At 38.8% G+C, this 12,035-nt stretch overlaps 1 protein-coding gene across 1 annotated transcript in view; it reads left to right on the forward strand.

Moving 5' to 3' along the window:
* LOC139941715 (NBAS subunit of NRZ tethering complex-like) overlaps positions 1-12,035 on the forward strand; it is a 42,580-nt gene that overhangs the window by 19,763 nt on the left and 10,782 nt on the right. The window contains exons 28-45 of the mRNA XM_071938328.1: positions 347-472; positions 718-765; positions 1,435-1,568; positions 2,156-2,341; positions 3,048-3,150; positions 3,870-4,153; positions 5,118-5,230; positions 5,916-5,995; positions 6,320-6,537; positions 6,866-6,953; positions 7,357-7,482; positions 7,888-8,199; positions 8,939-9,068; positions 9,262-9,338; positions 9,583-9,883; positions 10,163-10,229; positions 10,757-10,867; positions 11,211-11,458. Of these exons, the coding sequence (XP_071794429.1) occupies positions 347-472; positions 718-765; positions 1,435-1,568; positions 2,156-2,341; positions 3,048-3,150; positions 3,870-4,153; positions 5,118-5,230; positions 5,916-5,995; positions 6,320-6,537; positions 6,866-6,953; positions 7,357-7,482; positions 7,888-8,199; positions 8,939-9,068; positions 9,262-9,338; positions 9,583-9,883; positions 10,163-10,229; positions 10,757-10,867; positions 11,211-11,458 (2,752 nt within the window). The remainder of the gene's footprint in view (positions 1-346; positions 473-717; positions 766-1,434; positions 1,569-2,155; positions 2,342-3,047; positions 3,151-3,869; positions 4,154-5,117; positions 5,231-5,915; positions 5,996-6,319; positions 6,538-6,865; positions 6,954-7,356; positions 7,483-7,887; positions 8,200-8,938; positions 9,069-9,261; positions 9,339-9,582; positions 9,884-10,162; positions 10,230-10,756; positions 10,868-11,210; positions 11,459-12,035) is intronic.

Raw genomic sequence — 12,035 nt, forward strand, 5'->3', positions numbered from 1 at the left:
AACTAGTCCATGGGTCAATCTAAGAATGTTCATACAATGTTGCTGTTATATTTACAAAATGCTTCTCCCACTATCTAACTTGGTTCAATACTGTTTTGGCTAGAGGAAACAATTTGGCAGTGGCCACCTATTGGTCATACATAAGTGGTCCTTTCATGAAAAAAATACATTGTTAATTGAAGAAAAGTCTAATAAAGCTATTGCATTGTACCATCTTTACTATTTTTATTTTTTTTATTTTTTTTATCATGATGTTTAATTTTTTTTTCAATCTCCCACAGAGATGCTTCCAAGATGGTCTAAATATGTGTTAATACTTCTTATTATTTTTTTCTTTCAATTGAAGTCACCGAAAGAGATGTATGTGAAGAACATTAAACGTTGGGTGATACCATTTTTGGACAGGGGTGAAAGACAGCATCCAGGAAAGAGGAATGAGCTACTGACCCAATACATGCTATGCATGGCCAAGGTACATATTTTGGTGAAGGCTCTAAAACTACTAAATGTTAGATCCCTAAACTTGTTGAATATGTATCAATAATTTGCACAAAATAACCTTTGAAAAGAGTTGTTTTGGGATTTTCTTTTTTTGTTCCTCTGCAAATGTCAATTTCTCTCAAGGTGCCCTGTTCAAAGAATATTTCGCCATGCCCGTAATACAAACACCAAATATTAGACCTGTCTTTTATAATCCTGTATCTTTTTGCACAACAGGAAGATCTTACAAACTGTGTGATGATTTTTGAAAACTCTAAATCAATGGTAAGTATTGCAGATGTTTTTTTTTTCTACTTTTAAATGGTGTGCACAACAACGTTAACAGTGAAAATGTACACAACTGACATGGAATAAAGATGGTCATAGTGCAACTCTTCTCTGGAAAGTATGTTTGTTTGAAATGCTGTCGTTTTTGAGATGCCAAGGTTCTGCATGTACAATCTATTTTACGCTGTCCAAAAGTGTCATAAAGAGAACATAGTACAACTAATAATATACATTTTATCTTCAAGTACGCGCTAATCCTCCAATCAGATTCGCAGAATGGAGTGGTGATAATAACCTATATTGCACGGCTAATATCACTACCATGCGTCTTGTGTGTTCTATGTCACGCGCCAAGTTTGCTTGAAGATAAATACGTTATCACACGCGCGCTCGTGGAAATACAGAAAATATAGCGCATCTGTGTCCCATATCCAACTCGGCCTTTTGAAAAGGCTAAAAAAGCTGGACATTCTAGGTTCAAAACACAAAAGAAAACGGACACTGAAAGAGTTAAAACCAATTCTCCATTTCACTAAATCTTGAGTTGTCTGTTGTCATGAAGGGGCTTTCCTCCTGCAGTGGAGTGAAATGGGCTGGAGATAAGTTGCATCTTATTTTAAAATATTTATTTATTAAAGATTGCATCCTTTTCTTATCTCATTGTAGAATGCTGGATCAATCGTGACAGAGAGTCATTTATTAATGAGTTTAGCATTACAGTGTGTCTATGCTTCAGAGAGAAATGACCAGCTGAGTTTAGCATTAGCAGTGCTTGACTGTATGCCTAGGAGGAGTTTTGGGTAAGAGTTTTAAAAAGTCTGTCTTCCTTTTACATCAATAGTCTGTGCAAGTCTCATGCGTATTCAAACATTCGGAACTGTTCAAGTGCACGAGGTTGTTTTCTTTACGCGTTACAGCGATGTATGTGGGACCAAAGTATGCATGGTGTATAGAATGCAGCTGCCATGAGATAAATTTCTGGCCCCAATTTCATAAAGCTGCGAGGCAAACAAAATACGCTAAGCACAGTCAAGGTTTGCGAGGCAAACAAAATACGCTAAGCACAGTCAAGGTTTTCTTTAAAAAAATTATACTGGACATGCTGGAGTGAATGTGAGTTTCCCAATCTAAGCTTTGTCATATCCATTTAATACCTCACCCTGTGACCCAATGTTATGTTAGTTAGGGTATTTTATATTTGTTTTTTTGTTGCATTTATGTATCTGATATAAACTTGAAAACTATTATACGTTATTTATAACATACTTGAGCAACCATTACAATCCAATTTACGCAGGTTTTTCCCCCCAATCTTCCCCAACCTTCTTGTGACCCACTGTAATTTCTGGTATATAATGCATGTATTTTGGTTTGTAATAATTCTTAGGATGCAGTCCGAGGAGACGTCTGCTCTTCATGACCAGCTTGGGCATCTCTCAGATCATCTTAGAGCTGCAGAGATCCTTCTTGCCCACGATGTCCCTAAACCTCCACAGTTCATACAAGATACTCAGACAGACAAAGAGCAAGCCAAGGGGCTGATGATCAGACTAACTAGACAAGCTGCTCGCAGGTTAGTTCAGGTCATCTTAGAGCTGCAGAGATCCTTCTTGCCCTCGATGTCCCTTAACCTCCACAGTTCATAAGATACTCAGATAGACAAACAGCAAGCCAAGGGGCTGATGATCAGTCTATCAAGGCAAGCTGCTCGCAGGTATCCTCATCAAATAGTTTTTATGTCATCGAAACACAGGATGCATACTTAGGGAATAAAAGAGTGATGCTGAGGTCTTAAATGCCCATTTAAAACGGGCAAGGTCAAGATCATGGGATTAGGACTGAGCCGAATGCAAGGTCTTTTGTGTCCACAGGGCCAATTTTTAAATTTCTATCCTCAGGCTATTTTGCCAAAGTTCAAATTGGATGCGACCCCCAACTGTTATTGCATCTTGCTGCCTCATTTTGTGTTGATGCATCATCATCTGCATAGGCATAAGCAAACATTTTATGTGCTTAGCAAGTTGTTGTGCTTACAGGCTTGATGAAATTGGGCCCAGATAAATTGGGTAAGCAGCATGAGTTGTTTGCAGAGTGTCAATGTTAAAGTTGTAGTACTAATGAAGTGGAACAAAATCTTAAGAAATAAAATACATTTCAATTCTTGAACCCTTTGATACGCTGTTTGAAAAGGTAATGTCAGTTTCAGTTTTTAAACAGTGAACTATAAAGAATAAGACTGAAGGAATATTTCTTGTTCAATCTAATTCCCTTCAATCTAGGAATCCACCATTAAAATCGGGGGAGTGGAAACAACTTCTGAGGGACATGCTAGAACTCCAGCGCAAGGTTTACACCTGTTTAGATCAACAGCTTTGCTATGAGGTATGTATACTGGGCTAATTTGACCACCTTTAATAAGACTGAACTAGTTGATGCTGCGAGCTTCCAATATTTCCATTCCACGATGGTGGGATTATTTTCTAAAAAATTCTGGAATAATATTTCTTGGAGAGTATCGCTGGCACAAAGAAATTCTATATATTTTCTTTGAAGCACCAAGACTTGTTGTTTCTCTTATTTTGGAGCCAAATACAGTCTTTGGATGCCATATAATCCTCATCTTGAAGTAGAAGGACAAAGGTCAGAAATTAAGGATTACACATTAACTCCCCCCCCCCTCATAAAGGCAGAATTTAGCACTATCTGTGACCAGTATATCTGTGACCAGTATCTGTTCTTTTTTTTTGTGGGTGAATCAGAGAGTGATCGCTGTGTACCCACAAGCTCTGTAGTGCAAAGATGATGGGCAGCCATTGTTCTATGACATTCACATCAAGTCTCCTGTAAGCATCTTGTGAACAATTTGCTTGCTGACACATTGGGCATTAAGTGGTTAAGTTTCTCCAAGTTCCTTGTGGCCAGGGGACTAAGGAGTTCTTACAGTTCTTTCATAACCTTGGTTTTCATTGACATGTCTACTTTACATTTTACATTGTTGTAACTTTTGAACTTGAACATTTTGTGGATGACTTTTAGGCAGGTTGAATGTTTTCATTGTGCAAGATACTAAGGTTCATTGATAAGATAAATTTACTTTGTAGGTGTACACTGAGAGTCTGCTTGGATCCAGCTCCTTGCCAAACATCCAGCTAGCCGGTGAGATGCTGACAACCTCCTCCTCCTTGCCAACCGCCTCCTCCTCCTCAGCGACCTCATCATCTCAAGATTCATCAGCTGGGACAAGTTACAACCTGGTCAAAGGTCAACATAGCACTATGTTGCCGAGGATTGATTATGAGACTTCAGTTGAGTTGGTACTATCAGCAGCGAGAGAGTACTTTAACTCATCAGCTGATCTAATGGATTCCTGTATGGATCTAGCAAGGTAGGGTTACAAGTTGAGTTGGTACTATCTACAGCGAGAGAGTACTTTAACTCATCAGCTGATCTAATGGATTCCTGTATGGATCTAGCAAGGTAGGGTTACAAGGTGAGATAGCACTATGTTGCCGAGGATTGATTATGAGACTTCAGTTGAGTTGGTACTATCAGCAGCGAGAGAGTACTTTAACTCATCAGCTGATCTAATGGATTCCTGTATGGATCTAGCAAGGTAGGGTTACAAGTTGAGTTGGTACTATCTACAGCGAGAGAGTACTTTAACTCATCAGCTGATCTAATGGATTCCTGTATGGATCTAGCAAGGTAGGGTTACAAGGTGAGATGGTACTATCTGCAGCGAGAGAGTACTTTAACTCATCAGCTGATCTAATGGATTCCTGTATGGATCTAGCAAGGTAGGGTTACAAGGTGAGATGGTACTATCTGCAGCGAGAGAGTAATTTAACTCATCAGCTGATCTAATGGATTCCTGTATGGATCTAGCAAGGTAGGGTTACAAGGTGAGATGGTACTATCTGCAGCAAGAGAGTAATTTAACTCATCAGCTGATCTAATGGATTCCTGTATGGATCTAGCAAGGTAGGGTTACAAGTTGAGTTTGTACTATCTGCAGCGAGAGAGTACTTTAACTCATCAGCTGATCTAATGGATTCCTGTATGGATCTAGCAAGGTAGGGTTACAAGTTATAGGTTCTTTAATGTGCTATTGTTTCATAAACGGACACTAACCCTCAGAAATCTGAGATACAATCAGTTCTCAGATTCAAATCTTTTTGGGTAAAAATAATCCATACTGTATTTCTTTGAAGGGAATCTTTTCTCAAAGTTTACTTTCAACAGCTGCAATGCTTCTCACCAAGTAAGTTTTTGTGGTCATTTTGTTTTGGAGTGTTTAGCAATCTATGACCCTAATTCTTTGTGTGTGTTTATCTTTTTGTCTCTTGTAGATGTTGCCTGCAACTATTGACTGATTGTCCGTCTGGTGTACAGGAAGAGTTAGATCTCATAGCTAGCCTGGCACTTCTAGATGATTACAATGTGTCCATACTCCCACTGCAAGGTAAGTATATACAAACTAACTCTAAACCTCATAGCTAGTCTGGCACTTCTAGATGAGTACAATGTGTCCATACTCCCACTGCAAGGTAAGTATATACAAACTAACTCTAAACCTCATAGCTAGTCTGGCACTTTTAGATGATTACAGCTTGTCCATACTACCACTGCAAGGTAAATACATGTACATACAAACTAACTCTAAACCTTATAGCTAGCCTGGCACTTTCAAGTGATTACAACTTGTCCATACTCCCACTGCAAGGTAAGTATATACAAACTAACTCTAGACCTCATAGCTAGTCTGGCACTTTTAAGTGATTACACTGTTTCCTTGCCGAGTGGTTTAACGAAGCGGACTCAAGTTCTGGTGGCTAAATCATCAGAGTGTGGGTTCCAATCCCGGTCATGAAACTTGTATCCTTGACTTTAAAGACTTCTCTTTACCCAGGGGTAAAAGGCTACCTGTGAGGGCAGTGATAGTTCTTGTGATTGAATTAGCTTGGTGTGTTACATATTTGGCAGCACAGGGTGTATACTCCCCAGGAAGCTAAGATGGTTTAAGGAATTAAATAAATAACCTAAATGACCAGGGGTACTAATATTGGAGTGCCTAGTGTTTCAAAGTTTCTAGTCATGTGCGAATAAATAAGTTACATTATATTATTATTTTGTTTGTGTTTGTTTAGTGAGGCTTAGTGCGAATCGACTTGAGCTCGTTAAGACTGTCTTATCTTCGATGCCTAGTGCTTACAAAGACTCCAAACAGGTAAAATGATTATAACTATATTTTGTATCTAGATTTGGAAATGAATGAGGGGTCATGAATTCAAATTCCACTCAAGTGGTGTGTTTATTATATATTTTTATTTTTTTCGGCAAGACTTTAGAAGCACTGAGTATACAACACATATCACTTATGGGTGTTGGGTAAAACCACAAATATGCTACCCATTTTTTAAAATTGTTTGAATGGTAAAACTGATAAATTTTTGCTAAAATTGTGTTTAACATTAGATTATTTTCTATTTCTATGAATATTCATAGTCATGGTACATGTATCAATTCATAAATTGATATGTTTCCATTTTAGCTTCTACGTCTAGCCAAACTTCTGCGAGTATCAGGGAACAATGCAGAGGATAGGAAAGGCCTTGTTCTGGTGTTAGTTGCTGAAGCCGCATTGGCCGTCTCAGACTACAGAGGGATGCATCATACCTGTACACAGCTTATACAGGATGGGTATAGTCCTGGTTGGAGTGTCTGCTATACACTAGCCATGGCAGACGAATTCAGAGATCTCTCTGCAAAGTAAGTTCTGAACCTTCAAAGAATTGTCTTTAGGTTGTTGTTTGTAACTCATAAGATAAAGTTCAGTTTACGCTAGTTTCTGACTGGTGAAGGCTTGCTTTAATATAATTGTCACAGTTACATATTTCTGGAAATGTAACCAAGGATGTCTTACAAGTGAACTTCAGCACTGTAGTTCACAAGCTACTTGGTTTAGGTGTTTTAAAACAATAATAGGAATAAAAATAGCACTGCCCATTTTGTAGGGTGTTTCATTATTTAAAGAAAGATCACATTGCTGTATTATCCCATCTTTTGTATGAATAACCATTTTTATTTTTGAAATCAGACGAGAGCTCCTGTCCTTCTCATTGGCTCACTCTGACGCTGAGTCTCTCCAGGTCATCATGAAAGCCAGAAATGCTTTGGAGACACAGGTCAGCAAATAACTTCTTTACTTTCTCATACCACTAAAATATTTCCATCAAGTCGTTTTTTTTTTTTTGCGGTTTGGTTTTTTTCATTTTTTTAGGGAGGGGGTTGATTTCAGAGTTGGGTTTTTATCTATGAGACCCCTATCACTGGCCGTCGTCACTTAGGTAGAACAATGCAAACCAGGCTTTGCTCATCTTGAGGTTACTATACATAAGTTTGCCCCGGACCGTTTGCTCATCTAGTGGTTACTATACATAAGTTTGCCCAAATAGCAACTGTCTCTATAGTCTGAAGAATTCAAATGTAAGTGGTAAATTGTGATTTAGCAAGACTTTGTGCCTGACACTGTTCACATCTTACTCGCAAGTAGTTTATTAAAAACAAGTATTTGGGTTTTTCTTTTAGATTTTATGCCTCTCAGTGAATGCGCACTCATCACACAGTACTGCAAGCGCTACTGTAACTGATGCCGAAGAACAAGATCCGGAAGCCATTGATGATATGGAAGTAGACACTGCAGAAGCATTGCAGGTAATTAAAGAGCCACGTTACCTTCAAAATACTCAACATGGCGCTGTTTGGAATTCCTCCTTTTTAAGAGTTGCTCAAGGACCAAGAATGTTATTTGGTTGAACCCATTCACAGATGTGTGTTACATGTAAGCACTGTATAGTCAGTACTTTTCTCGAGTCCACTGAAAGCTAAATCCACAGCATATCACGTGGGTGCGATACAGACATACAACCTTTGCCAATTTAGAGCAATTTAAATGAGCATTCAAGACTAATTTTATGTCACAAACTTTTGTCTGATAATGTTCTTATACCTAACATTTGGTTTTATATTTTAGTTGATTAAACTTGAGTGTCCTTTGTATTGCATCATGGTAGAACTGTGCATATGTAAATCTAGATTATTATTGTTGCTTTCTTATAGCCTGAAGATCAGACTGCGCTACGTGCAGCTCTTGGCAAAACAACGGCCAAGACGAGACAAGTCTTAGCAGCAACAGGCACTACTACCAAAGCAGTTCTTGCTGCTACTGGGACTACCACTAAGGCTGTACTAGCCGCTGTAGGGGATAGGAAATGGTGGAAGGATACTCTGAAATGGGTACGCCCTCTTGGTGGAAACAACAGTGACATGGCAGAAGAGTATGGGGTCATAGGTCATGGGAACGCCAAGATGGAACGTCATGGATGCCATCCATTCTACTCAACGATGATCAGTAATCATTATGTTGGAAAGGTCGGTTTTTCAAGACCCCGGGTTTAGTTTTGTGATTTTGTTCAAGATACAGTCAAGTAAAATTGGAAAACAAATTCTGTGGAATGAAACTTTACAAGCTGCCTGTTCTTTTGCCAACCAAAATCTTGTGGCTGTGATGTCAAAGAGTCATCTAAACTTGCAAATGTGGTATCATTTTAAAGAGGAATACAGCTTTGCATTGATATATGACTTAATACAAACAGATTAATAAATGATAAAAATATACACTTGATTGAAAAAAGCTTTCTAACTTTTTGTGAGCAGTTTTCATGTACCATGCCCGATTTGTCTTCTAAAGAATCCCTGAAGACATATTAAGGGGGGGGGGGTATTGCATATAGAGCATCTAAAATGAAAATAAAGGTATATTTATCTGTTAGATGAGCTGGGTGTATCTTAGCCTGAACGTCTGACGTCATTCTTCGAGGCTCATGAATGACGCCAGAGACCGGGCTAAAAAAATTGCAAAACCGGTGTGTAGTTTGACCTCTGACCTCTGTCGTTTCACATTATAGATACGCAGTCAAATTCCATTGCGGACTTGAGAGAGCAGTGACTATTTGGGCATCTATGTTACTGCACGTATTCAGTCATATCATTGTATCCACTGGAATCACTGGATCTAGCGGCAGCGACCTGTCTTTATCCTTGCGAATAAAGACAGGGGCCCAGTCTAGGTGTATCTAGAATTCAATGTTTGTGCTATTTATGTTCACAGGAGCAGATAGACTATGGTGTGTATCGCATATCTCAGAATGATGGGGCACCAGTGAAAGTCAGTCAGGATCTCTTACGTGCTGGACTAATGGAGGGGACCAGTGAATCCAATCTAGTCACACAGAATGAAGGTCAGTGCTACTTAACCCCCCCCCCCCCCCCAAAAAAAAAAGAAGAAGAAATCTAAGTTTTATTGCACATGCCTGAAATCGGAAATAAAAAAACCATGTAACTCTCTGGGCATAAACCATTCTCATAGTATGTGGTATGGATCGCATTGTTTGATTAATTCTATTTGTCATTTGGTCTGCTTGCTTCCAATAGTTTTATTACAAGTTGCTCTGGAGGTCATGACCTATGACCTGACCCAAGGTCTTTGCCTTCTGCTGGCTCTACCAAATGTAAGTTTAATCAAATAAAACATTTTCTTACAATTTTAAAGTACAGAGGCATTTAATAAAACCTGTTTATCATAGAAAACCATGAATGGTTTCCCATTGTACTTTAGTTACTTGTTTCAACTGTTTGTCATTGGTTTTCTATTGGACGGCTAGCAGCTGTTAATAGTGTTAAGGGTAATGTTTATAATTTACTGGCTTTTTCTTTATTTACTGGAATTTTTCTCCATTTGTTACTTGTGTCCAGCCTTTAGACGCTGAACAGTGCTTTGAGAAACTTCCTCGCACCGCCCTGACCCTGCAGCTAGCTGCTTACTACTACGCACTCCAGCTGAACTCTTCCACTAACACAACCACAGTCATGACCCCTGACCTTAGGTACCAGCAGTCACCCAGTAAGCTGATTGGCCAAGTAGTGAGTCAGGTGACTGGAGAGAATGGTGGTGATTGGTCAGATGTTGAGAAGTCACTGGTATCCCAGCTGCAGTGTTATGTGGAGTTATTGGCTGACTTTACTCAGGCTGAGTCACTGCAGGCTTTAGGGCGAGGTGAGAAAGTCAAACCCCTTCACGTTGAGGTTTTTTCAAAATTGTTGTGGCCCACCAGTGGTATTTTGAGTTTCTTGAGTTACTGTTTTCCATTGATTAAACAATTGCCAGTTGGTAAGACCTCTGCTGTGCATTGCATAAGAGTTATACATGTACCTGTTAATGAAATGTTGACATGCTGTTAAAATGATATATTTTGTGTAAAGCAGTTAATTTAAGTTTATCAAAGTTTGGAAACATTTCTTTCCTTTTAATATTTTTTTGTCTCTTGTTTTTTAGGTGTTGACGTGGCTCGCTTCACTCAGGATAAAGAATATAAACATGAGACAATCCTGGGTCTTGCCATGTAAGTGCACATTCATGTAAGCTATAAATGTTTAGTGGATTGTTTCAGTTGAGTAGTTAAGAGCATCGGACTCAAGCTCTGGTCAATGTGGATTCGAGTCCCAGTCTTGACACTTGTGTCTTTGAGCAAGACAGACTTGCCTATACTTCTTCAGCAATGCCAGAATTTTGAATTTGTGTTTATCCTAACTGTTTTTACTTATTTGATTTGTTAGTGTACACACATGTATATGTGTTGCCTTTAATTACATTTTATTCTGCATTTTTTCTAAGGTTCTATAATGGTATGGATTTTAATGTCTTTTAAATTGTTAAGCGCCCAGGAGCATGTTTCATGGATGGAGGCTATATAAATTGTCATAATTATTATTGTTTACAATTACACAGTTACACTTATTGCTAAAAGAAGGGGCTTGCCCTGGTGTTTCTGGCAATGGCTGCTGAATGCACCACAGTACCTTGTAACCCATTCAAGGTACTAAACGAATCAGTCTCATAATCTAAACAATTCAAAAACTTGCTTTTCAGGACCACAGAAGAGGAGGTGTATAAACTGTCGGTGTCACTCGCTCAACGTTATCATTTGCCTCTTTGGGAGGTATATATGACACATCTAGAATTCCTATTCACAGACAGCGGGTAAGAAATATACAAATTTGTTCTAAGATTGTTTTGGTTTTGCCCTACACCTAAAATAAAGAGTGCATTCTAAACTTAAGCTTTGTATTATTGTAATCAGGCACGTGATTTCTCAGGATGTTTCCTGATTTCAGGATTTTCTCAAAACCTCTAGAAGCCGTCACATTTTCTTGAGAGTGAAGCAGTCAGAAGGAAAGAAATAATCCACATTTTGTCCAAACCTGTAGTTGTGTGTTTCTGATGATGCACAGAGTTCGTAGTTTTCCCATTCGTCAAATTTAACCCTTTTGTCATGATCTACAGATGTGCTTATATTGTCATTTTCATTTGTTTGTTTTTACAGCTTTAAAACTCCAAAACTGGAAGAGTACATCTCAGCTCTTGGCATCCTGCCAACACTAACATCAAAACCCATTGACTTTGCTGACCGCCTCAACCTATACGTCTTTCCAACAATAGAGGGCAGCGATCACAACAGGCTTATTTACTACTACTCACTTCTTCATAAGTGTGGGTCAAAGATCAAGACAGGCTCGGTGACCCCTGACACACACATCAAGTCTCTGAAGAAACTGAAGTCAGCAGCACCAGGTACAAATCATAGAGTTATATATAAGAACTAGAGGGTGCACTGGTGATGTTGCTTGCACATACGCGACGGGACCGCAAAGAGACAGGCGTGCCATTCTGTACACGCATTGAATATGAAGTACACGTTGGAGTTTGTGTTTATTGAACGCTATTTGTGATTCTGTTGTGTCAACTTACAAAATGGCTGCACAAACACACGCTGTTCGATGCTGTTTTGTCAACTTAGAAAATGGCCGCATGCGCGCATGCCCGGGCCGCCTATATAGGCCATTGCGCCCTCTAGTTCTTATATACAACTCTATGGTATAAATTCATATGAGGTCATCATCGTAATAACCTTGGGTGCAATTTTTTAAGAGTCAATGTTTGTTTTTAGGCGATATGGTGTTTGCAGCTTACGACAATTTTTACTTGCAATTTGACTCCATAAATGTCAATCTTTGCAGACAGTGTTTGTTTGTGAAGTTTTGCTACTTGTTGTCTGACTGTAAGTTTTTGTAAACTTGTGATTAGGATGGGTCATTAATAATTTTGTGTGTTTCTGATTTTGCTGATTTCTGATTTATGTCATTTCTGA

The sequence above is a fragment of the Asterias amurensis genome, chromosome 9, assembly GCF_032118995.1.
Source record: "Asterias amurensis chromosome 9, ASM3211899v1".
Lineage (NCBI taxonomy): Eukaryota > Metazoa > Echinodermata > Asteroidea > Forcipulatida > Asteriidae > Asterias > Asterias amurensis.